Raw genomic sequence first — 26722 nt, forward strand, 5'->3', positions numbered from 1 at the left:
TCTTCCCCTTGGTTGTAGAAGCAGAAAGGCAAACTGAGTAGTGCGAGTCGGAGGCTGGGGGTGGGGAGAGAAGGGGAGAAAAGAACACGGACTACAGAGGCCAGAGCCACTTCTTCCCAATCCAGTGCAGAAAATCAGCCAGGCACTTTCCTCTTGCCCTTTGGATTCACTGGCAGAGACAAGTTCCTCAGACCTTCGGTTGGAAGAAAGAGAAAGGGTGGGAGGGAATCCCTTTTTTTATTTTCATCTCAAGATGTAGCGTTAACTCTTCTGTCAATTTCGACAATCTTCAGAGTTTCGTTTGCATCCAGCTCTGAGCTGACTCTGTAAAGCAAAGGTAGGAGAAGAAGTGGCATTACTACAAAGCAGAAACCCAAAATCGCAGTGCAGGCTACTTTCCCCATTGCTCTCATCAGCAGCCGTGGCAATTTACACAATGCAAGCATGAGCTCTGCTGCACAGCGGAAAGATCTGTGGCAGCCTTCCTGCCAGTCTTGCTCCCTAAAACCATTTTGAACTGGAGATGCCAAGATCTGGCACCTGGGACCTTCTGAATGCAAAGAATGCCGCACGATCCGGGGCTTAAAACGCTTAGTCATTTACTTGGTTAGATGCATCCCCGAAAAATGGAAAAGGCATCTCCAATTAATCAGGCAGTGTTTTTCATTTTTTTTAATGCACAACTATTTTTAATACCAGTGCCATCTCCACCGTTTCCACCTGCACAAGAGAAAAGGAAGGAGCCCTTGTTCTCCTAAGCGATGCCTGCGATGCCATTGTGAATGCATCACTGGAAATGGAGGTAGCCACCTGATGTGCTCCAAAAGTTGCTGGACCGCAACTGCCACCGTCCCTGGCCATTACCCATTCCTGTGGGGGCTGATGGGAACTGGAGTCCAACAACATCTGGAGAGAGCTCTATGTTGGCTACCCCAATCTAGAAAGTTACACCCAGAACATTCCCGACAGATGACTGTCCAGCCTCTGCAAGGGGACCCCACCATGCCTTTCCATTGCTGAACAGTGTTTACCCTTAAGAAGTTTCTTCTCGTGTTCAGCTGAAATCCACCCTCTAATTAACCAGAGCCCATTCAGCAGGCATCACCTGGGCAAGGGCTGTGGCTCAGTCGCAGAACATCTGCTTTGCATGCAGAAGGTCCCAGGTTCAATCCCTGGCACCTCCGGGAAGGACTTCCTGTCTGAAATTCAGGAGTATTGCTGCCAGTCAGCGTAGGGAATACTGAGTTAGATGGGCCGCTGCTCAATGGTCTGACTTAGTATGAGGAAAATTCTGCAATAAGCTTTTGAGAGCTCATCCAGAACAGTAAAAGGTTAAAAAAGGGGGGCTTTGGGAGATGTGGGTCCTGTCCTCCCCACACCCTTATCCACTGTCATAGAAGCAGTAATCACACCATTCTAAGTTGGAGTTTACTCCTTATTAGGAAAAACACCATTTCCACAGACTTGGCTGAGGATCAGGCCTAATGAGCACAGCAGCTCATTCCTGGTGGTCTTCCTCCATGAAATTCAGTTGCTGAGACTGAAAGTCCCTGCTTCCTCACAGCCGTCTAGGTCCCCTCCTCTCCATGGCTTTTCCCAAGGAATCAGAGACTGCGCCTGCGTGAAGCCTGATGTTGTTCTGCCCATTTCAGCCCTCTTCTGGTTCTGGGAGACAGTGGGGAGGGCAGTTTGTGGCAGCAGGAACACCTGTGACTCTGCACCAGCCTGATTCATTTCTGCCCCTTGGCCTACCTCCTCTCCTGCTTCCACTTCTGCCTCTTATTCTGGACTTCTCTCTGCCAGAAACTCTTCCTGCTCATTAAATCCTGCTACCTCTTCAGCTTCCGACACCTCCTCTTCCCAGTCTCCTCCCCCTGACCACTCATTCTGGTACCACAACCACTCCCCAGGCTCTAAGACTTCTTCCCTTGGAAGTTCCCTAGCTGGTTCCTCCCACCATTCCTCTGTGTCCAACCAGCCCATGCCCTCCACTGCCTAGTCACCCACCTACCTGTGCTGCTGAAACTCCACCAGCAATGACTTCTCTAGCCTCGTTTCGTTGGCTATCATGATCTCTGTGACTTGGTCGTGTGGTGACCTGGACACGGATTCTGAAGGCAGGGCTGAGTGCTTGGAGGCCTCCAGGTGCCTGTCCCAGCTGTTGCTGAGATCTGAGAAGTGCTGTTCCTCCAGCGGGTGAGGAGGCCCCTCATAAGTCAGCAGACTCCTTGACCTCACTGTACAGAAACAGGCAGGAGGAAGAGGGGACGAAGAACAGAAACCATTTTGGGCACAAAATGCAATGCAAATCCCCTTATGTCAGTTCTTTAGGAGATATAGCTCCTTAGGGCAGAGGCAAATCGTAGCTCCCTCTCCTTTTGGAAATCGAGTAACTGCAGAACTACGAGAGAGATGCTCACTCACCTATAGAGGCTGTATATGACTCTGGCGTGGAATGCTGGGATGGTAGCACTGCCTTTGTGATGGAGGACGTGGGACCGTAACTTTGGGAAAAGCTGCCAAAAATTATTGCGAAGCATAAAACCACCACCTGGCAAGGGAGGGGGGAGGTTGGAGGAAAGACACAGAGACTCAGTTATACTTGAGCCAACGAACAGCAATAAAGTCTTACAGCTCAAACATCAAATACAGAGCAATATCAAAACCAAGAAAATGATGTGTGGTTCAGAGGTGATTTCCTTCCGCAGGTTGCATTAATCATGAGACAGGATGCTTGAAACTAGGAGCGCAGATGCAATCCAGATTCAGCTCCACAGAAGGAGAGACGTTCCACATTAGTATGGCAATGCTGGAAGCTCTGCAGCCATTCCGCTCAGCCGAGCTACTTACTCGCAAAACTCAAAAAAGGTAGGAAATCCATCTTGGCTAGACTAGGCTGTGACATGAATTTCAATGTTGTTTCATAACATCGCAGTGGGCACTTCCCAGGCTCCTCGCGACTCAACAGGCACACACAACCGTGAGTTTAAGAAGCAGCCTGACAGGACATGTTGGAAGAGGAAAAAGCTCAGGCAGGAAGGGGGAAATTAACAGGAGCTCAAAGTGGGGGCTTGACTGGTGGATACAGGGACGGCTGTTTAAAAAACAAAAACAACACCAAATTGCCCCTGTTGGATTCAAACAGCAAGGACCGGGGGGGGGGCGGTGAGAGAGAGATGCACATTTCAGTTTTCGGCTGCCAAATAAAGCCAGCCTAGAAGCAGACGACACAGGTCTCTGGGGAGAATATGACTTTGCAGTGCTGCCGAGGGAATTGCATGGTTGAATGCTCGCTGGGCAAAGAAAGCTAGCACATCAGGAAGAAGCACTTTTCAGCTTGAGATGAGAAGTGCAGGGGGCTTTTTATGTTAGGCGGAACCTATCGTATTGGGGAGAGAGAAAAGCATATAGGAGATCTGAGATTGTTGTTTTGGGGCTAGCCCACTGTGCAGAAGTTAAAAATTTGCATTTGTTGCTCTACACACTTCCCCCTTTGGCATAGCCCACCGCTGACATGTGGCCCCTGGGCTTAAAATGGTTCCCTGCCCCTGCGCCACACCATGATCCAGTTCCAGCTAAACAATGTGACCCATTGGTGGCCCAGGGAAGGGACCTAAGGAGAAAAGGAATAGGCAGGACTCACCATGAGGCAGGTCCCCGTTTGTGTGCCGGCAGCTTTGCACGAGCGAGACACTTTGCCGGCCACCATGGCTTGGAGCCTCTGCAGTTGCTGCAGGAGTGTTCTGAAAGATGGAGAGCAGCGGAAATCAACATGTGTTGGTCTGGGATTCTGCATTTCATGCACCACTCTTATTCTTTGCCCTTACGTTCTGTCGTATTCATACAACGCTTCGAGATTTGTTGGGCCTGCCAATGAAGAGGCACGCGCCCAGAACACACAGAGGACTGTTTCTTCTTCTGGGGCGCTAGATGGGTTGAACCTGTTCAGAGCAGAGGGCTCCTCCAGACAACCTGTTCATTGAGCATTCATTCCTACTACCTTGCACAAAGCTTACATGGAGGTTAAACTATGTCCGGCCTTTCTTGAGCATGCATCCCGATTAGTCTGAGACTAGGTTGCAAGAGAAGGAGCATCCATCCTGATCTGGTCACAGGGTGTTTGTAAGAACATAGGAAGAGCCTCCTGGATCAGGCCTATGGCCCACAGCACCCTGTTCCCACAGTGGCCAACCTGATGCCTTTGAAAACCCATTAATCATGAAACCTCCCCATTAATCATCCACACTTTTCAGGGGATTTCCCCATCACTTTCCTACCTGCAAAAGTCAAGATTCTTTTTAAAAGAAGATTGGTTGTCCTAGGGCAGGTGTGGAGAACCTATGGCCCTCCAGATGCTGCTTAACTACAACTCCAATCACCCTCGACCACTGGCTACATTGACTGGGGCTCATGGGAGTTGTAGGTCAGCAGCATACGGGGGGCCACAGGTCCCCGCCCCCTGTGCTAGGGCAACCGAGCACTTCAGTCCTCAACTGTCTCTGGGTGCCTCCGGATTGTCACTCTTCTGTGAGAGGGATTTAAGTGTGTGCCAGCAATTTGGGTTTGAGCAATTACGAGTGGGCCAAAGCTCTCTCTGTTGACCTGCCACAACAAACCACTTTAAAAAGTAAAAACAAAAACAAAACAAAAAACTGCACACTTTATCTGGCAGCCTGAGGCCCTATAGTTTTACTCACATGGAAAACAAACATACATGTTTTCAAGCTGCATGAATAATATTCTACACCATGGATGGGCAACCTGTGACCCTGCAGAGGTCACTGAATTATCCCTAACAATTGGCCATGTTGCTTGGAGCTGATGGGACTTGGGAGTCCAGCTGCACACATTCCCCAACCCTCTTCTACACACTTCAGTCCAATCTTTCTTTACATGCTCAAGTTACAAAATACGTCTTCAGAGGTGCCTTTATAGCCAAATGTAGATTTGCCTGTTTTATTTAAAAAAAAAAAAACCAACAACAACCAAGCACCTCTCTAATTAGGGTCTGAATGAATTCAAGGACTTGAGAAGTTCAGCCTTAAATTAGGACTCCCAATGCTCCCACCAGAGATCTATGTGGACCAGAACTCTTTCTTAAAATTATTAATTAACCTCTGCCCTAAAAAAAATCGGCTCACCTGCAGCCAGCTATTTTGTAAAATTTAGGTGCCTTTTCTGAATGAAATTGTGAATGCATACTTTGAGCAGAAAAGTAGTGAGGGAATGCAGTGTTGAATCCATTCCCTAGCTGCCATTTCACAGAACCAAATCACTCATGCTTACACACACCTATGCAAGCATCCCTCTCTCTGTTTTGAAGCCCATGTGGGCAGGGTGTTGCTGGAAACTGCAGGAGGAGAGAGTGCTCCTGTACTCGGGTCCTGCTAACAGGTTTCTCACAGGCATCTGGTTGGCCACTGTGAGAACAGGATGCTGGACTTGATGGGTCACTGGCCTGATCTTATGTACTTTGTTAGGAGTGGCAAAATGCTGGCTGGAGAAGGGGACAAGAGACCCTGACACATCTCTGCTCAACATTCCTCTGAAGCAGCTTTTCTCTTTATACAGAAGCCAGAACTAGGGCTCTGTTGCACACTCTGTTGTGCTTGAGTTGCAGAAACCCCATGGAGATGGGAAGCTGCCACCATGTAATTGAAAGCAGAGGAGAAAAGGTTCCACAAATACGCTTGCCGCGTTCACCGCGGGGATCGCTCTTTCTGCCCTCTTGGCAAGTATCCCATCCATCATCTAGCATCACCCGGTGCCAATTCTCCCTCTCAGCCAGTCCTGACTCTTGGGAAAGAGACAGAGTCTCTTCTGACTTTGCCTCCAATGCTCAGGGCAAAGTCAGAGGTGAGATTCTGCCCTTTCCCAAGAGGACTGTGGTGGTGGTGCGGCGGCAGGACCGCAAATAATTCCCAGTTTTCCAGGCCAGCCCAAAAGTGGACACCCCATAGGCAGGGCTGAGAAACCCTGGAGAGCTGGTGTCAACAGTACTGGGCTAGACCCAGTCTACACAGCTCTGATTCAGCTGAAGTCATCTTCCTATGTGCACTGTGGTGAATAGGAATATAAGAGGAGGATCAGGCCAGCAGCATCCTGTTCTCGCAGTGGCCAACCAGATGCCTGTGGGAAGCCTTTTAAAACAGGACTTGAGCAAAACAACTCTCTCCCCACCTGTGATTCCCAGGAACTGGTATTCAGAGGCATAGCTCACTGGATCAGCATGTGCTTTGAACGCAGGAGATTCCAGGTTTAAGCCCTTGCATCTCCGGGTTGGAAAGGATCAGGTGGCAGGAGAGGGGAAGGGCCCAAGGAATAACAAGAAGAGACTGAGGTGAGCAGCTCATGTGCCTGGTTATGGCTACTTTACAACTCAGGATAAAACTTCTTTCAAACTTGAACGCTTCATTTGGATATAAAAAGGGTGGTGCTAGGGGAATAAATCAAAGTCAAAAGCCTCGCTCATCTGAAAGAGAAAAGACACTCTTCAGTTTACTGAAAACAATTCATTTTGGCAGCTATCTACTGAAAATGGAAGGGGTAGGCTGAGTGAGAAAAAGCCATTTAAAAAGTTAAAGGGGGAAGAGTAGATGATACACTAAGGGGCTCCAGCAGTGCATCTTACTAAAATCCACAACGGTTTTGGTGAAGCAAGTACATGCATAGCTCAAAGAAGTGGGCGGGGGGGGGAGGAGAAAAGGTTGAGAGCATAAAACAGGAACCCTGATGCTGAAAGAAATGGCAATCTTTGTCTGACACACTTAGTGGGTGCAATTCAATTAAAGAACTGCCTTCTCCAAAGCAGGGTGTATGTGTGTGCGCACGCATGCGCACGCACACACATTTGCACTTCCCTGGCCAGTAAGGGCTCAGCCATTTCACAGCTTTGCCTCCTGCCTTCCATTTAGCTTTCTTTTTTCATTGTGCCCCAAGGGTGTGGAGGCCATGAGGTGCAAAGTGAAGACTACAGACAGCCCCCACCCCACCCCCCCCGCTCCAAAGACTGACAGTCAACAAACCAGAGGAGTGTAGCCTGCAGGACAGAATTCATGATCACAACTGAGGTGACCCAGTTTCAGAAGTTCACTGGCTGGCCTTTGGCCAGTTATTCTTGGCCTAGCTTAACAGGGTTGTTGTGTGGATAAATGGGATGACTCAATCTACTAGCCCATCCATAGAAGGAATTCACAAACCAGAACACTTACTTCCAGGTTTGCAGCGTTCAGGAGCTAATTTGTCTGGCAACTAAGCTGTTCAAGAACCAAGGTACCACTGTGCACCAGTCAATTATGGCATTTCTACAACTCGCTTTCCGAAGCCCCCTTTACACAGAGAAAGAGACCCTTTAAAAGGCAGGTTTACTATTAAATTTAGTTAACAACCAGAAAAAGGACACTGGCACATCAACAAGGAAATGTCCAATTAAGTCTCAAAACCATAATCTTAAGAGGCAATCTGTTTAATAGGAATGCTGGAAAATGTATCAGATCAATTTCATTCTGCCAGCAACTCCATCTTAAACAGCCAGTCCCGAATGGTTTCCTCTCAATTAACTTGCAAGTACTTTCCTTGGACAGCCTAAATGTGCAGCATCCCAGCAACAGCCCCTTCAAAAGGACTTGACACCAACATATTTGCAAAAGAAAAAATAAAGGAGAAAAACCCGTGCTGGGCTATTTGCCCAGCCATGCACATCTGCAGCAATCCCAAGTGTATCAAATGCCAATTGCAAATGGAGAGCAAGAGTAGCTAAATTTCTTTTTGGATGGAGGGCTGAGTGCATTCTTGGCCAATCAATTTTTTTTGCACACAGAAAGGACCAAAGACACCGCAGAACAAACCAAGTCACTTATATTGGATGCTGCCATTGCTAGAAGAATACAGATTTTTGCAGATTTTATCATGTAACATATTGTCAAACACTGATGAGACTGGGGATGAAAATAGATAAGCATATCTCAGTTGACCAAAGATGGTAAAAATCTCAAAAGCATATTTATGCTATTTTAATGCAAATGGAGCTGAAGGAAGGTTCACTTGCAAGACATCTGAAGCAGCAAACTCCAATCCAAATATTAAATTTAAAAATATTAGGATGGCCAGTCAGTGAAATAAAAAATATCACCTATCTTTTTACTGATTATTAATCTGTTCAATGTAAGCAAACCAACAAATTACAAAGCTTCAATTAAAAAACCCTTTTGCAAAAACTAGAGGAAGGGAACAGTTTATTCTCAACTTAAATCCACAAAAGATAATGGCTTGCATTCAACCCAGCGCTAAGGTCAAGGTTGTATCAGTGCAATGATTTTCCTTGCACAATTGAACCTTTCCCCCATCTCCTCCCTCCCTGTGTGTTCCCTAAATCTCTTTTTGGGGTCCTTCAACCCTCAAGAGCAAATTTGGAGACTGTGCAGAATACACACTGGTAGACAAATTCCCATTCCATGCACTGACTTTTGCTAGCGTGGCGGGTTTGTTAAATACGGCCGTTATTCATTATCTTCATCCAACCAAATTCAAAACTACTGCAGCTAGAGTCAAAATGTTGCTTAGAAACCCAAACAAGGCCATACCTTCTCAATACAGATGAGGAATGTTAAGGTTCAATGCCTTTCAACAAGTTTTTCAAGGAAGCACTATCAGCTATATAGCAAGAGTGGGAAACCTGTAGCCTTGCAGACTATGCTAGACTGTTGATCCCATCAACCATGCTGGCTGGGGGCAATGGAAGTCCGAATCCAACATCATCTAGAGGACCACACGTTCCTCAACCCTGAGCTACAGCTGAGAAAGACAGGAAGCTGCCTTCGTCTACCAGGGCACACTATACTCATCTGTCTAGCCCAGCTTTGCCTTGTCTGGCTGACAGTGGCTCTGTAGGGACTCAGGCTGGGGTTCTTCTGAGCACAATTCAAAGTGTTGGTGCTGACCTTTAAAGCCCTAAACGGCCTCGGTCCAGTATACCTGAAGGAGCGTCTCCACCCCCATCGTTCTGCCTGGACACTGAGGTCCAGTGCCGAGGGCCTTCTGGCGGTTCCCTCGCTACAAGAAGCCAAATTACAGGGAACTAGGCAGAGGGCCTTCTCGGTAGTGGCACCTGCCCTGTGGAACACCCTCCTACCAGATGTCAAAGAGAAAAACAACTACCAGACTTTTAGAAGACATCTCTAAGCAGCCCTGTTTAGGGAAGCTTTTAATGTTTAATAGATTATTGTATTTTAACATTCTGTTGGAAGCCGCCCAGAATGGTATGTATGTATGTATGTGTGTATGTATGTATAAATAAAATAAAATAAAATAAAATAAAATAAAATAAAATAAAATAAAATAAAATAAAATATTATTATTATTATTATTATTATTATTATTATTATTATTATTATTATTATTTTCACCAGCTGATCCATTCTTAGCTAGAGGTGACAGGAATTGAACCTGTCGGCATACTATGCCATGTATTCTACTGTTGCAATATGGCTCCTCCTAACCAGCAGGTAGATAGTGCTTGATCCTTCTCCCCAGTCATCTGGGCCATTTTTAATTGTTCTCCTGTCCCAGACAGGTTGCACAAAAGAAAAGGTTCAGCATAGGGGGAAACTGACAAAAAGGAAGGTGCTTTGCAAGGTATAATCAATGGGTGCAAGAATGGTTAAGCACCCCCACCTGTAAGCCTACAATCTGCAAGGCGTTACAAATGCCTCTTCTGTCCCCATACCATAACCATGAACTTGGGTAAGAGGAGCTGAGTTTGTTATGGCAACATGCCGTTCTGCCTTCAAGAGCACAAAAGCCGTGTGTGGGAGATGCTTTCTAAACTCCAGGGCTGCCTCCGCGGTATGAGATCCAGAGATTCGGAATGCTTGCCATCCAATTAACAATACACACTAAGTGCCAGTCAAACTTGGAAACCACTTCTAGGTCTTTATCCTCAAAGAGATAATCCGCTCCCAGATGCAGGCACACACTCCAGCGATATCGTCCAACAAATGCGTGAGTACATTCCTTTATCTGGGTGGTTTTTTCAAAAAATATGTATGTCAGATTCACTACCCTAGTCCGTCACAGTGCAGGAAGCTGACAGAGCCCAGGTGCATGATCCAGAAAGAGAAGAGACGTTATTGATGGGATTTGCTCGGTCCTGACACCACGTTCCTTTCTCACTGTCAGTTCCTTGATATGCAACACCGCACTGGCCACTTGCCAGCTGCAGGTGCAGACGGTATTGCCCAAATTGCCACATAATTGGTAGCAATATGCCCATATGTTTAACACACAATCCATATTTCTGAACTAGAGAGCGACTCCTTGTTTTAATAGGTTTGGTGTATTAGTTAACCATGGGCAAGGTGTCACTGACATCCTCGTCCTCACTCAAGAAATTTCTAACTTCTTATCCTCCCATGAAGTTCTGATTCCACTTTCAGAGGCTGTACACCTCTGAGTTATCAGTTTCTGGAAATCACAGAGATTAACTGGGCATGTCCCGTCCCACCCTGTGGCCGAGGGCCTGATACGACAGTTGTATAAAATTTTGCATGGTATGAAGAAAGCAGGTAAATAGAACTGTTTTCCCCTTTCTCATGATACTAGAACTGAGAGCCATTTCAATGAAGCTGAATGCTAGAGAGATTTAGCTCAGACGAAAGGAAGTGCTTCTTTAAGACGGCACAAAGTTAATTTGTGGAACTCACTGCTGCTAGGTATAGTGGTGGGAAACAACTTGGATGGTTTTGAAAGGGGTTAGACAAATTCATGAAGAATAAAGCTATAAATGGCTGCTAGCCATGAAGGCTATGTTGTGCCTTCCCTGATGGGAGCTCTGTGCTTCTGAAAACCAGCTGCTGGGAATCACAGGAGGGGAGAGTGCTATTGTACACAGGCCCTGTTAGGGGTTTCCCAAGGCCATCTGGTTGGCCACTGTAAGAACAGGATGCCGAACTAGATGGGTTCGTCTTATGCTCTTATTCCACTACCAGCTTGTAATCTTACTCATGCAATTGGCGAGTCAATATATAGAATCATAGAGTTGGAAGAGACCACAAGGGCCATCCAGTCCAACCCCCTGCCAAGCAGGAAACACCATCCAAGCATTCCTGACAGATGGCTGTCAAGCCTCCGCTTAAAGACCTCCAAAGAAGGAGACACCACCACACTCCTTGGTAGCAAATTCCACTGCCGAACAGCTCTCACTGTCAGGAAGTTCTTCCTAATGTTTAGGTGGACTCTTCTTTCTTGTAGTTTGAATCCATTGCCCCGTGTCCACTTCTCGGGAGCAGCAGAGAACAACCTTTCTCCCTCCTCTATATGACATCCTTTTATATATTTGAACATGGCTATCATATCACCCCTTAACCTTCTCTTCTCCAGGCTAAACATACCCAGCTCCCTAAGCCGTTCCTCATAAGGCATTGTTTCCAGGCCTTTGACTATTTTTTTTGCCCTCCTCTGGACACGTTCCAGCTTGTCAGTATCCTTCTTGAACTGTGGTGCCCAGAACTGGACACAGTATTCCAGGAGAGCAGAATATAGTGGTACTATTACTTCCCTTGATCTAGACGCTATACTCCTATTGATGCAGCCCAGAATTGCATTGGCTTTTTTAGCTGCTGCATCACACTGTTGACTCATGTCAAGTTTATGGTCTACCAAGACTCCTAGATCCTTTTCACATGTACTGCTCTCAAGCCAGAATATGGCCAGCCGCTTCTGTCCAAAACATAGCAGAAGTGTTGGTTGTGGACCAGAGTGCTTTATAACTCACCTGTTTGTGTTCTCCAGAACTTCTACCTTCTTGCGAAGCTCACTGTTCTCATTTGAGCAGCACTCGACCCTTGGGAACAAGCAGACAAAGAAAGAAAGGTTAAGCTATTCCCTCAGTTGGGATGGAACAACCAAAGTGGGATATGCTTTCTGAACTGCTGTTAGTAAGCAGACAGAGATCTGTCACAATCCTTTAATTCAGAAAAAGGTGACTCTCCCTTGCCACCATGGCAAGAGTGTGTGCATCAATTTTGTAAGCAAGAGTCGCACTGCACGCTGGAGGAGGAGATGCCAAGACGCTGGAGCAAGAGAAGGAAATAATCTCAGCAGCTTATTCCGCACCAAATTCTGTTCTGAGCGTAGGTATTTCAGACCATGACAGGGCTGCAATGATACCTCCGAGTTCTGGACAGCTATAGCTTGTTTTCTTGTGCTAGCAATAGTAGTATTTCCATGAGCAGCCACGAGGGGGCATGTGAAACACGCACAGCTCCAAGGCTTTGTGGCCATGTTGGTTCCTTGCTGGCATCCAAAATAAACACTTTGAGAATATAAATCTGGCTTGAGCAGAGTCATGCCACTGGCCCTTCTACCCTATTCTGAAAGGCAGCAGCTCTCCAGGGCCTCAGTGAAGGGGTCTCTCTGAGCTTGTTATCCCAGAGAGATCATTTCAGCCAAAGATAGGAGTCCCTGCATTAAAAACAACAACTGCTCTATGTTATGAAGCCTCCATTTTGTCTACCCCTCCCACAGTCCACAATCTTGCTATATTTCCCTCTATTTCCAACGTTCAGGCTGTGAGCGCTGTTGCTTATGAAGCCAAAAAAAAAAGCAACACCCAGGCACATGAGGGAAGCAGCAGCAGCAGCCTTGGGGGAACCCCAAGCATTTGCAGAAAAAGGAACAGGGTGTGGGTGGGTGTCCGCAAACAGCCCCATGAGGACGTAACATGCTAAAGTCACCATGGAATGCTGGCTGGCTGACTGTTTCTTGGGAAAGAATGGGAACAGAAAACCAGGCAGGAGAGGGAATGGAATGGGGAGGCTGGGATTCTGCATTCCAGGATGAAACTTTCTCTTGTACGGGTCATTTCTGGCAAGCTTACTTTTTCTCCAAGCTGTCCATGTATTCTTTCTTTTTCCTCCTGCTCTCCTGGGCAGAGATCTACAGGAGAAATGCAAAGCACCAATTACACACCTAACAGGCCATAACTAAAAGAAGAATTAGAACTCAGGAATGGATAAGGAAAGCAACTTCAGTTTTAAGCTGTAAAAGCGTGTCACCCTTGTTGGCTGTTTTTAGGGTTGTTAATCAATCATACAAGCCATTGCCAACCTATCTATCTATTATATCAGGTTTTTAATCTGTGCATGCTTGCATATGAATAAACCATCATTTTGAAGGGGGAAAGTACACTGTCTTTCACCTCATGTCACACTGGAGTGTTGCCCATGCCACTCCAGCTCCTCACTGTCCACAGAAGGGTGCCCAGCTTCATACCAGAGAGCAAGGGTGTAATCAAAGGGGTTAAAATTTCAGACTGCAACCAGGGAGACCTGGGCCCAAATCCTCACTTAGCTTGGATGTTGAGCTAGTTGTTTTCAGCCTAACCTACATCACAGGGGTGTTCTGAAGTCAGTGAGGGGGGGGGTACTCAACTAATGTGTTCCACCTGAAGCTGAATTCTGGAAGATTCAGGAGAGATAAACGAAAGACACTTCATGCAGCACATTGTTAAAACATGGAACCTGCTCCCACAGGACGCAGGGATGGCCACCAACTTGGATGGATTTAAAAGAAGACAGATTTGCGGAGGGAAAGGCTATCAGCAACAGCTATGTTCCATCTCCACTGCCAGAGGCATTATACCTCTCAATACCAGTTGGTGAGAATTGCAGGTGGGGAGAGTGTTGTTCTGCTCCTGTCCATCTTGCGTACTTCCCACAGTCATCTGATTGGCCACAGTGAGAACAGGATATTGGCCTGGATGGGCCTCTGGCCTGATCTAGCAGGCTCATCTTAGGCTCTTATTGGTGCAAGGATTTCCAAGGATGTGTCATGAAAGCTATCATGGACCAGACAAACTTACAAAGTCACCATTTAGCCATCTCGAACAAAGAACCATCACAGCACTGCGATAGCATATAAGACAGGGATTGGAAGCCTATGGTGGTACTCCAACTCCCATCAGCCCCAGCCAGTATAGCCAATGGTCAAGAATGATGGGAGCTGTAGTCCAGAAACATATGGCAGACACAGTCTCCCCATCTTGGCATAGCATCTAGCTATGAATTTCTGAAAGACCTGGCTCCCGACTCTTTCTGGCCCCTTCCACCCAGTCTGGGAGGATGGTGGCCTCGGGACCAAGAACAAGATTAGTTTTGGATAAGATAAGACCATATTTGCTGCTATTTGGGTTTTTTTTTCTATTTCTATTGTTAGGCCTTAGTATGAATGATTAGCAGATCGCTCCATCTTGATGTAACACAGAGCTGATCAGCAGGAGTTATTTTGCTTGGCCTATTGAAATGCTGTTCTATGAGCCTTTAAAAATCTCACGGCGCCCCTGTTAAAATTTTGCAGACGTGTCTTTCATAATGCTAGCAGATTGCCCTGAAATGTTGTTCTGCTTTATCGTGTTTTGTTCTATATAGGCATTGCAGTGGGCAGATTTTGCCGTGGGAAAATAGTGTAACAAATACCCTGAACAAACACTCCGAAGGTGATAACAGAGTTCCTTGGTATGATAAACAAAACAGGGCCAACATTATCTGGCACTTGGCCAACCCCACAGGCTCAGAGAAAGAAAGTCTGCCAGGACTTGGAGCCTGCTGGTCCTCCTCCTCCTCCTCCTCCTCCTCCTCCCTGCTGTCTGCTCACTTGACCTCGGAGTGAGCAAGCAATGGCAGGAGCAAGACAGAACAGCAGCCTCACCTTCTGGGCAGCCACATGGACTGGGTCCAGAGAAAGGCAGCAAGAAAATTGGTGCCGTCTCAACAGTAGCAGACTTGCCCAGAGAAGGTGGCACACCAGGAGCATCTTGCCCAAGTCCTCCCTCCAACATCCCTCCTCCTCCGACAAAAAAAATCCCCTGCAACACTGAATATAAGTCCTAGTTGTTCAATAGCAACTCATACCTTGTTTTTTATTTTCCTGCGGATCTTCTTCAGTGCTTTTTCTTCCGCTTTTGTTAGGGGCAGTTTGGTAGGGATAGGATACCCCTCTGCGATCAGGGTCCTCTTCTCCTCCTCTGTCAGGATCAGGGGACCTGTGCCCTGCAATTTCTACGGCAAAGACAAAGACAGTGGATTAGAGTGAAGGGGGAAGGGGGAGGAAAATAAGGTTCTTAAATATTGACAGGAACTGCATTCTCAGATCAAAGGCTTCTGTCGCAATTGTATTCATAACAGTGAACTCAAGTGCTGGCAATATGCAATGAAAGAGCTTCAGAAAACACTGAAAAGGGGATCTATTTTCCAAAGGTGTGTTGCTCTAAAGGCTGCTGCTCTAAAACATCCATTTCGCTATGTGTAATATACTAAGCAGAGCCTTGAAAACCACCTGTTACAGGTGCTGAAATGTGGGGTCTCCTGCACCATTGTCAACTGGACTAGATTACCTTTGAAGTTTCTTTCTAACTCTGTACATTAATAACAATAACAATAACAATAACAATAACAATAACAATAACAACAACAACAACAACAATAATAATAATAATAATAATAATATGGACCCACTGGAAACCACTAGGCTTGCTTTGCTGGTTCTTTCCTTCCAGCTCTTTGGGTTCTACAGATCCCCTCTACTGTTTAGGAGAGATTCTGCTGTTGCGTTCATCATCGACTGCCCAGCCTCTTGAACAGACACTTTCCCATGCCAACATATCCAGGACTGACGGTTTAGACAGAACTGCATCCACAAACCCTGTTTTTCTTTCCAGCTATCCTGTAAAAAGGTGGGGACCATTGTGGCCTAAGAGTCTACACTCACCTTCCAGGTAAGGTTGCTGAACTCGTAACTCCCACCACCTCTGACCACTGGCCACACAGGTTGGGGTTGGTAGGAGTTGGGAGTCCAAAAACATGTGGAAGGAAACGTTTTCAATCCCTCGATTCAGGTGTGCTGAAGTTTCATTTCTGAACAGAAGTACCCAAATGCAAAGACTGTCTTAAATAAGGGAGCTCAGTTGAAGAGTATCTCATTTACATTTCAATCCCCTGTGTCTTCAGCTAGGGCTGGGAAATTTTCCTGTCTGAGATCCCGGAGAGCTGTTGCAAGTCAGCCAGTGCAGACCAGGGTTTCCCGAACTCGGGTCTCCAAGTTTGTACAACTACTGTCATCCCTAGCTCACAGGGTCATGGCTGATGGGAATTGTAGTCCAAAACCAAGCTGGAGACCCAAGTTTGGGAAACCCTGGTGTAGACAATACAAAGCTGTAAAGACCAATGGCCTGACTCAGTACAGGGCAAGCAGAGAGACAAATTGAGCTGCAGAGCCACAATTTTCTTTGCAAATAAGAAGCCCATTTTCACCTTTCTGCAACACGTCAGGTGTCAATTTCCAGGCCCAATTTTTCATGTGCTAGTGGTCACTTGGTGCCGGGACTTTTGCACCCTCCAGTGATACCTGGTATCAATTAGAGAACTAGCCTTAATCTGCTAAAACAAACAAACCTTGTTCTTGGAACAGGAGGAATTTTGAGTTTTGAACGAGATTTCCATTGTAATATATGCAGTCAGAGTGATGACAGTAAAATATAGCGAATCAAACACATGGCATTCACTGAGAGAGAGAGAGAATTGTCCCCTACATGTGGTGCCGTTAAGAGAGGGGAATTGGTGAGCGTGGAAGCCGTGTGCGAGGTCACTTTAGCCGTGGCTTGTAACTGTTTGGGACTTGATGGTGGGAGGGACCTGGTTGGGCTCTGGCCGCCCTCTGAGTCACTTCCGTGGCTGCTGGGAGGGGTTGGAGGCATGTGCAGGGTGTCCATTGCTGTGAGAGACAGAAGATGGGGAAAGGAGCAAGGGAGAGAGAGAGAGAAACAGAAAGTGTGTCTTAGAGCATTAGAAAAAATGGTGGACCAGCTCAGATTCAACCTTCTCAAGATGATGACACCCCCCAAAAAAAGCCTTGTGCTATTCCCTCCCCTCCCCTCACATGCTTGGCTTATTAAATCACAGTTCCCATGGCATCAGAACCAGGAAGTTAGGACTGAAGCACTGCTTACAAAATAAGATCAGAGCCTAGGCTGAAAGCTTTGCTTCAACCACAGTTTACAGGTTTGCAGATCACAGGAAATGGCAGTTTTAACAAAGCACAGTATCTTTCTTCAAGTCAGGCCAATGAGGAAACCGGAGGCTGCTATGTCTAAGATCAGTATATCTTTGTTGGCATCTGTCTGTCGAGAGACAATGCAGTGTGCCTCCAGGGGTGGAAGTCAAACCACTCTGTTAGCAGCACTTAAGTGACCTCTCTGGGGCACAAGCCGGAACAGTATATATGGAGGTCCTGGGCTGCCCAGATGACAGGACAGGACAGGACCTCCCTCTTGGCCTTGCTGATGTGGTCCCAAAGAAAGTAGAGCAATACATTTGGCACCAGCTTGGCAGAAGGAGGCGTACAGGCACCATCCAACCGTCTTAGAATCTCCACTCCAGTTTTGTGTAGGATTTACTCCTTAGCCCTTTCTTCTCCTGCGGATATTCCACAAGGCAGCAGAGGTTTAGGGTCAGAGTTTTTCTCCTCCTAGATGGGCTACCTTCCCAAGTTGATGAGCCCCATACAGCCCTAGATTCTCCATTACAGTGGTACCTCGGGTTAAGAACTTAATACGTTATGGAGGTCTGTTCTTAACCTGAAACTGTTCTTAAGCTGAGGTACCACTTTAGCTAATGGGGCCTCCGGCTGCTGCCGCGTGATTTCTATTCTCATCCTGAAGCAAAGTTCTTAACCCGGGGTACTATTTCTGGGTTAGCGGAGTCTGTAACCCGAGGTTCCACTGTATTTTAAAACCAACCAACCAACCAACAAAGCTGTCTTGAGAACTCTTCATTCCTCCTACAGCAGATAACACATGGCACTTAACAAAAAACAAAAACAAAAACCAAAGTATTTAAAAAACCTCAAAATTATAGTTTATGAGGCTGACAGCTATCCAGTACTCCAGGAAAAGGGGAGCCTGGTTGGGGCTGATGTGGGGGAATGCTTGTTTCCCCACCCCTGCTGTGAATAAATATCAGAATGTGGCCCTTTTCTCCTCACGCACAACAGGTATTGTAAGGTCCTCTGTTCGTTGCTCATGAGTAAGCAGGCAAAACTCCAAGTTTCCTTTAAGAGTTTTATTGTGCAAACTATGTACAATGCAGAGCTAATAAGTTCATGTCTGTATCAAGCGTCGTCAGAATCCGGGAATGGCCCCTTCTGGTTCTGACCCCAACAAAAGAGCTTCGGTATATGGAAACTCCGCCTCCCATCCTTTCGTTTCACCCCTGGCTCCTGGCTCTTTTGTGGCTGCCTGCTTAGGTGTGTTCTTTATGTAGGTGAGCAGTGGCAGGAGGAGGAAGAGGAGCAACATGTTCTACTTGCTGTACACTCTACTGCTATGCAGATTGGGCCCAAAGAGGGAGAAAGCAGGTGAAATGGCAGTGGGGACAGTGACGTGGAGCAGGTGAGGGGGGAGCACTGCAAGCTTCTTGTCAATGGCACCCCAAAACCTAGAGACAGCACTGTTCCTTGACACCCACAGCTTCAGTCCCTAGGACAGTGTTCCCCAACCTGGTTCCTTCAAGATACTTTGACTGCAACCCCCATCCACCCCAGCCAGGCGGGGAGCGCTTATCTATACCATGATAGTGTCTTTCCAGCTGTGGCTTCCCAATGCACGCATGGTAAGTTATAAAGCAAACACATTTCTTTGGACAGGGATGGGAGATGTATGGCCCTCCAGATGTTGCTGGACACCAGATATCATCAGTCCAAGGCAATGATTGGGGGTCATGGGACCTGGAGTCCAGCAACATCTGGAGGACCATAGGTTCCATTTTAGATGAAGCAGGGTTTCCCAAACTTGGGTTTCCAGCTGTTTTTGGACCACAGTTCCCATCATCCCTGACCACTGGAATGATAGGAGTTGTAGTCCAACAACAGCTGGGGGCCCAAGCCTCTTCTCCCTTGCTGCCCATCATGTGGAGAGAAATCAGTGGTACAGAACAAACCTTCCTTGGAAGAAAGGTTCAGGAACTGGTCCACTTCATGCGGCTCCAGTTTGATCTCTGGGAAAGCTTTGTGACTCAGCGGCTTGGTCTAAAAAGACAAAAGGGTTGAAAGAGACGTCAGACTTTCAGGAGAGAACCTACCTCCTTCCCAGTTTCATCATTTGTTAATCCAGACAAGCAAGACAATCACCATAGAACGAGGCAGCCGTGCATCCCATTTTACAGAAAACAGACCTTTAAACTCTGCTTTAAGGAACCTTACGAAAGGGGAGCAGCAGGAGCCTGGAGGTTGCATCAGGAAAAGCAGACTGAGCATTCACGCAGGCCGCCTGGTTACAGTCTTCCTCACCATGGAGAGGCGGATTGTGTTTCTACTTAAATTATAGCAATGCTTTATCAATTTGCCTCTGCAAAATATATACAAATTCGGGCATGCAAATTATATGCAGGTCCACACCCTCTTAATGCGGTAGTGCATTTCTACTTGCCTACATGGCCAACCTACCATGGAAAGGACTGTGGCAGGGGCATCTGCTGCCCAAGCTAGGCATGTACCAGTTGCTGGGGCAGCTCTATAAAGCCTGCCTGCCTTGGGGGTGGGGCTGCCCCAATGGGGTTACCACCGAAGGGGCCATACCAAAGGGCACCCCCCTTGTGCTAAACTTATGGTTTTAATGGGGATAGGGTTTTAACTTGGGGGGTGTTGTTCAATGGGGGAGGGGTTAATTTGTATTTTGCATTTCTATTTTTTTGTTTGTTTGTCTGTTTCCTAAGGCTGATTAATATTCTACAGCCTTTTAAATGCGTTTGTGTGTGTGGCGGTATTGTTTTGTTGTTTTTAACTACTTACTGGTGCTTTTACCTTGCGCAGTGGTACGTTTGGAGTCCAGGATCCGTTCCGGAGCCCTGGACGCACGCTCGACGAAAAGCACGCTCGACAAAGTGCCTTCTGTGCATACGCGAGCGGTAAACCCGGAAGTAACTCGTTCCGGTACTTCCGGGTTTGCCACGGACGTCCACCGAAATGGGACGCTGGACGGGGCGGACTTATACGGAGGTACCGCCATATTTTTATCCTGCTAACCACACTGAGATCTCGTGATGAAGGGCAATATATAAATCTAATAGGTAATGAATAATACTTCTCCGACCAACTCAGATGAGTTGGAGAACTAAGCAAGGGCAGTGTCACACTCTATGAAACCAAGTGTCCCGTCCCCCCATGCAGCAAAGCAGGCAACCGTTTGTATAGAAAAGTGAACCACTGCCTAAAACAAGCAGGTTTCCACTTCTGAATGCTCCCATTCCCCCCCCCATCATTTATATCCCACCTTCACTTTGAGGCACTCAAGGTAGTACATAGGGTTCACCCCCTCCCCATTTTATTATGACAATAACCCTGCGAGGTAGGGCTGAGAGATGACTGGACCAGTGGGGATTTGAACCCAAGTTTCCAGGGCCCTGGTCCAACACTCTAACCACTACATTACACCTGATTAGCCGACGACATCATCTGTGTCAAGCCAGTTAAGCCGCCATGAAGGGAAGTAACCCAAAACAGTACCATGCAATCGTCTTGCATCTGAGGCTCTTCGACCTCCAGACTCGCGGGGCTGGATGTGGCGGTGAGGCTGACTGAGGGAGCAAGGCCTGGTGCATCTCCCGTGGTAGGTTCTGCCTTGATGGTTGCTGAAGACAACTCTGAGCCCAGACACCAGTTGTCATTTTCCAAGTCAGCTGGAAAAGGGATTGAGGGGCGGGGGGAGAAGAGAGAGAGAGAGAAAGGCACAGGCATATATTAAGAACCAGCAGTCGGAACCGGCAGACTTTCGCAGAAATGAAAGGGGAGAAAGAAGCTCACAAAAGCAAACCCCAGCCAAGGACAGGAAGCCTGGAGAGAAAGCATTTAACTCATTAAGCAAAGCCTTTCTACCCTCCCCTTCCAGGCTATTACTTCGTACAGAAACCTGGGGCTTTAAACGGTAGCCTGAGCATAGCCCTGGGGTGAAGGTGGATTGGCGGAGGACAGAAAATGAGGTAATTACTGAACGCTGCAAGCAGAAGCCGCGAACAAGACTAAACAAGCCATTAGACAAAGCAGCCGGGGGTCCGCGCAAGAGCACGCACATGCCAGCAGAACCCGGCTGCCGCTGGCATCGTGCCTTCTTTGCATCAGCTCCCAAGTTCTGAGCAGAAGCCACTTCCAAAAGGCAAGACCCGCTTTGCTCTCTGGAAACCGAGGTCCTCACACCAACAGAGCTTAACGTTACCAGTGATCACTGGGATAATGCCAGGTTGGGAAACCTGTGGCATTCTGTAGGTTGTTGGAATCCAGCTCCCGCCAGACCCACCCAGAGTGGACAACCATCGGGGATGATGGGAGTTGTGGTCTGGCAACATCTGGGAAGGCTGCAGCCTCCTCAGCCACCATAGATTCTCTCGGCTCAAGGCATTCTGGAAGCCTTTCGGTCTATCAAGGTGAGCAGCCGCCGGAACCCTGACCCCCCACCATGGCTTTTTGCCAAAACGTATCACCCAGAAGCTGCATCGGAGGCAGTAGGCATGTTGTTATCTTTGCCAACAATGCCTCTTTAGCAGAAATGAGATTCGTAGAAGATCTCGGCTCCGGGAGATACTTATTGCAATTGCCACGCACTTTGGCCATGAAGGCAGAAGAGTGAAAATCAAGAGCGAAGAGCCCTGCGGCCTGCTGCTCCGGGGGCCTTCAAAATGAGCAGCAACAAGAAAGGAAGGAAGGAGGGAGGGAGGGACTGCGTCGGGCCTGATGCTAGTAATTACTTTGTGGTGTAATCTTAACCTCCCCTGCTGGCAAGGGAAGATGTAATTTGAATAACGATAGGCCAGGCCAAAAAGATTACGAGCAAAAATAAATATGTATACATCCTGTAATTAAACACTTCAAAACAGTAATCCAAGCTCTGCCAAGAAGAATAACTGTATAATGAATGGTAACCATAATTTTTATATATAGAATCTATGCTCAAGAGATTCTTGGTGCGCAAACACACACACACACACACAAACACACACACACTCCCCTGAAGAGCCGATTGTACTGTAACAAACTGACATATGGTACACTCTTTAATAAGTTAGCTATATTTCCTTTGATATATGCATGTTGTTCCTCCGTACATCCTTCCAAAGACGGCTTCCAGATTCCTAAGTATGAAGTCCATATCTTGCTTTATAACCTGACTTTGCATTTCTGCAATGCTGTACCTTTAGTTTTCCAAAGGAATACCAGTCTTTAATGCCCCCCCAATGCAATATAAATCAAGTGTGTGCAAATTAGTTTAGAAAGGAACACCTTGTTACCACGTAAGCAGCAGCAGGCAGCAGGTGTTTAATTCTATATTCAATAAACATGGTGCTCCAAGACTCCGTGTTAAGAGTCTTGCTCGTCCTTGGAAGTTTATGTGCAAGACAGAGGATGCAAGAAACATTTATTCTTTCCTATAACTTCCTTCCCCTCCCCTCATGCATACCGCAAAGGGAGCCCTGTCCACAAGAGGCAGGTTAAGCGACAACTGTTCCTTCGCTCAGGATACGTGCTCATGACGCTTTGCTAAAGAGTTGGCTTACATTGGCAATACGGACCATTAATATTCCTGCATTGCAGGGTGGACTAGACCCTTGGGAGCACCTTCCACCTCTATGATCCAATGATTCCAATAAATCTGAGCTCAACAGCTCTTCAGGGTCATAGGCATAGGCCTTTTTTCCACAGAGCTAGCTACAGGGCAAGGTGGGCATCTTGGGCAGATGTTACCTGGTCTAAAAACAAAACAAAACAAAACCGGGGGGGGGGGGAGTCCATTCCTTTCTTCTGTACAAGCCCTGCTTAAATGAGAGCTATGCAAGAATCCTGCTTTAACTGCTTATGAAGAAAAAGGTCCTGGTGGATTTCCCCCCATTTGAAGTCATGGGTAAGGATGCTGCTTATGTCCTCTGCCTTCAGCATCACGCATTGGACCAGCTCTGACTCACCTGAGCTCCTCCTTTCAACCACAGATGTTGATATATTAAAAACATGCACCTTACAGACCCAAACGCTCGCGGCATTCCACACAGAAGATGACAAACTCAAGATACCATCCAATGAGGAGGTCCGTCCTGCACGATGTCAGAACCGGGCTTGAGTGTGGTGGCACCTACCCTTTGGAACTTCTTCCCATTACACTCCTGCCACGCACAGTCTTTGTTGTGTTTTGGTGCCTGTTTGGAGATTTTTCATTTTCAGGGACAAGCCTTCCAAGATGAGACTTTTTTTAATCCCCGCTAGCATCTGAATCTGTTTGGAATTGTTTTTATACATGCAATCGTTTTTGTATTTGTATAGGCAGCTGCTTTTATTGCATTGCTTCAAGAGGCTTCACAGGAAGCTATTCGGAAATGAAATTAATGATAATATTACTGTGCCGGTTACAGTGTTTGAGGCCTCCCTGTGCCATACCATGCAGCATCTTCACTCAACATGCCAAAGCAGACAAAAATGCCTTTGTGCCGCTTCTGCCATGCTAGCCTCGCCCCTCTGTTCTGCCAGGTGAGAGGCTGCATTTTTCTATAAATAGTTTCTTTGAGCGGTTGTCCAGAGGCAGGGGTTTCTTTCCCACCCACCCACGCACCCTCTCCTTTCCTTCTGCTCCAGCTACCACCACAGATAATGAAAGACAAGCTGCTGGCTAGCTCCTGACAAAGGCAGCACTGTGCAGCAACCAAACACTGGAACCTTATTCCAGAAAGGCAGCGTGGAATGATTAAACGGAGAGGGGAAGGAAGGTGGAGCTCAAGTGCATGGGTGAAATGATCCTGATTTAGCATGGAGTGCAACAATTTGATTAAAATAATGATCTGTTTAAAAGCCTGGGAAAATAAAAATGTTGCTGCCTGATGCCAACATTTTTTGATGCCAGCCACAGACATTTAAAAAAACAAACCACCCCAGGCTATTTTAATACATTATTAGTTTCATCAGGCTGTAATCTATTTCAACTTAAAACCAAAAATGTAAAACAGCTGGCCCACAAGCCAGGGCCACTTCAAAACATTAGTTATTCTGATTTAAAAAAAAATCCCCAGGTACAATACTCAAAGCACCTAGCATCATTTATGAATGACACGTGTTCATAAAATGCCCACAAGTGGCATTTGTCATGGGTGCTTTAGCTGAGATTCCTGCATTGCTGGGGGTTGGACTAGATGACCCCTGAGGTCCCTTCAAACTCATGCATTCCTCCATCTAAAAAAAAAATTGCATACCCTTGAGGGCAAAAACGCAATCCTCATATTGGTGCATCTTGGGGGGCTTCCTAGTGACAAAAGTGTGACTATCATTTATTTAAAGCAATCTAACTTCTCTATGGGGGGGGGAATCAAATGTGACTCTGTTGCCATAGGAACCAGATTCAATTTTCAATTATACTTTTTTTTTTTTAAAGGGAACCTTTTGCCCTTTAGAGGGAACTGAATCCACATGGGGAAGAAAGAGGAAAAATATGAGGTGGATTCTGGGGGCGAGTAGGGGGGGGGCATTTGCATGCCACTTCTTAAGCTCTTATCCACCTCCATTCTCTGCAGGAGTTCTATGTAGGCATCATCGCTTGGAGCGGTAAAGTGAGTGTTTGATGAGTCACCAGATGTATGACTCATTGCAAGACATTTATTATTATTTTTTTTGGTGGGGGGAGAAAAGGATGCTGGGAATGCCTGCTTCACACTCCCAGAAGAAAGCCACACGGAAATGGTAACTGATGGCTGCGTAATTAAAAGCACACCAAGTTAAAAGGCAACTATATAAAGTGAACCAGAAATTACTCCGGATCTGCACGGTAAATGTTATTCTGTTTCGGAAGGTAAGATCAAGTTCATTATCATAGAATCATAGAGTTGGAAGGGACCACAAGGGCCATCCAGTCCAACCCCCTGCCAAGCAGGAAACACCATCAAAGCATTCCTGACAGATGGCTGTCAAGCCTCCGCTTAAAGACCTCCAAAGAAGGAGACTCCACCACACTCCTTGGTAGCAAATTCCACTGCCGAACAGCTCTCACTGTCAGGAAGTTCTTCCTAACCTTTCTCCCTCCTCTATATGACATCCTTTTATATATTTGCACATGGCTATCATATCACCCCTTAACCTTCTCTTCTCCAGGCTAAACATACCCAACTCCCTAAGCCGTTCCTCATAAGGCATCGTTTCCAGGCCTTTGACCATTTTGGTTGCCCTCCTCTGGACACGTTCCAGCTTGTCAGTATCCTTCTTGAACTGTGGTGCCCAGAACTGGACACAGAATTCCAGGTGAGGTCTGACCAGAGCGGAATACAGTGGTACTATTACTTCCCTTGATCTAGATGCTATACTCCTATTGATGCAGCCCAGAATTCCAGTGTTCAGGCCATGACTGCTGTTGTTGTAACACACTCCTGACCTTAGGGTGAAGGGTGGGCAATCATTAATAGTAACAATTTAGTCAAAAAGTTACCCCCCCACTCGACTTCCAAGGTACGACTGTACAAACCTTTCTTACCTATAAAGCCCTAAACTAGAAGTTGGGAACCTGAGGTCCTCCAGCTGTGGTTAGACTACAACTCCCATCACCCCTGACCAATGGGCTTTCCTGGCTGGGGCTGATGGGAGCCAGAAGCTGGACACAACCCAGAGGTTTCCCCATTCATGACCTGAATGGGTAAGGGGAATAATATGTCTGAAGAACATCCTCATTCTACCTCACATGATCCTGCCTGTCTGCTACATTCAACATTGACCCCACCAGTTTCACATGCTAGACAGGCTGGGGCCCGAGACAGTCATCACCTCCTCTCACCACCTCCATCCTTGCCATCCAAGTAATCATCCCCTAAACTTAAGAAGCCTCCTTGCAAGTATTTCCTTGACAGAAAGATGCTCCAGGCCCTTGATCATGTCAGCTTCCATTGTCTTGATCTTTGTCTAGGTCAGGGGTCGACAACCTAAGGCCCATGGGCAGGAAGTGGCCCACGGAGGCCGTTTAAGTAGCCCACGAGTCACCCCCGAACCGAGCTGCCTGCTTAGCGAGTCCCCACGTGCTGCGCTAAACCAACGCAGTGCAGGGACTCTCTTCCGCGGCTCTGGAAATTGCTTCTGCGCATGCCTAGGTAACGAAAATAGCGTCTGCGCAGGCACGATTTTCAGCATCTGGGCATGAGCATAACTGATTTCCGGCGCTGCAGACATACGCAAACGTGATTTTCGGTGTCACGCTGCGCTGGTCTGGCCCATGGGGGATCTTTGCGGGAGTGATGTGGTCCATGCCCGGTAAGCCTTGCCAACCCCTGGTCTAGATCTACCAGCGGCATGACCACAGGGGCGGTTGCCCTGGGTGCAAAATTCTTAGGGGTACAAAAATTTCAAAAGAGAGAGAAAAATGAAAATATTAATGTGTGTGTGTTCAGTCGTTCAGTCGTGTCCGACTCTTCGTGACCCCATGGACCAGAGTACGCCAGGCACGCCTATCCTTCACTGCCTCTCGCAGTTTGGCCAAACTCATGTTAGTAGCTTCAAGAACACTGTCCAACCATCTCATCCTCTGTCGTCCCCTTCTCCTTGTGCCCTCCATCTTTCCCAACATCAGGGTCTTTTCTAGGGATTCTTCTCTTCTCATGAGGTGGCCAAAGTACTGGAGCCTCAACTTCAGGATCTGTCCTTCTAGTGAGTACTCAGGGCTGATTTCTTT

General features: G+C 47.0%; 1 protein-coding gene across 2 annotated transcripts in view; it reads right to left on the bottom strand.

Annotated features, from left to right (window-relative positions):
• Positions 1–218: 218 nt before the first annotated feature.
• Positions 219–26722, bottom strand: part of CREB3L2 (cAMP responsive element binding protein 3 like 2) — a 72064-nt gene continuing 45560 nt past the window's right edge. Inside the window, exons 3-12 of one of the 2 annotated variants that reach the window (XM_033162020.1) lie at positions 20551–20720; positions 18987–19074; positions 16583–16764; positions 14907–15053; positions 12875–12933; positions 11771–11839; positions 3644–3743; positions 2425–2551; positions 2012–2237; positions 219–324 (exon numbers count right to left, since the gene is read on the bottom strand). In XM_033162020.1, coding sequence (XP_033017911.1) covers positions 249–324; positions 2012–2237; positions 2425–2551; positions 3644–3743; positions 11771–11839; positions 12875–12933; positions 14907–15053; positions 16583–16764; positions 18987–19074; positions 20551–20720 — 1244 coding nt within the window. In that variant the 3' untranslated portion in view covers positions 219–248. Of the gene's footprint in view, positions 325–2011; positions 2238–2424; positions 2552–3643; positions 3744–11770; positions 11840–12874; positions 12934–14906; positions 15054–16582; positions 16765–18986; positions 19075–20550; positions 20724–26722 lie in introns of both variants that reach the window. The other variant, XM_033162019.1, reaches the window with a different exon arrangement.

Source organism: Lacerta agilis, chromosome 10, assembly GCF_009819535.1.
Source record: "Lacerta agilis isolate rLacAgi1 chromosome 10, rLacAgi1.pri, whole genome shotgun sequence".
NCBI classification, from domain to species: Eukaryota; Metazoa; Chordata; class Lepidosauria; order Squamata; family Lacertidae; genus Lacerta; species Lacerta agilis.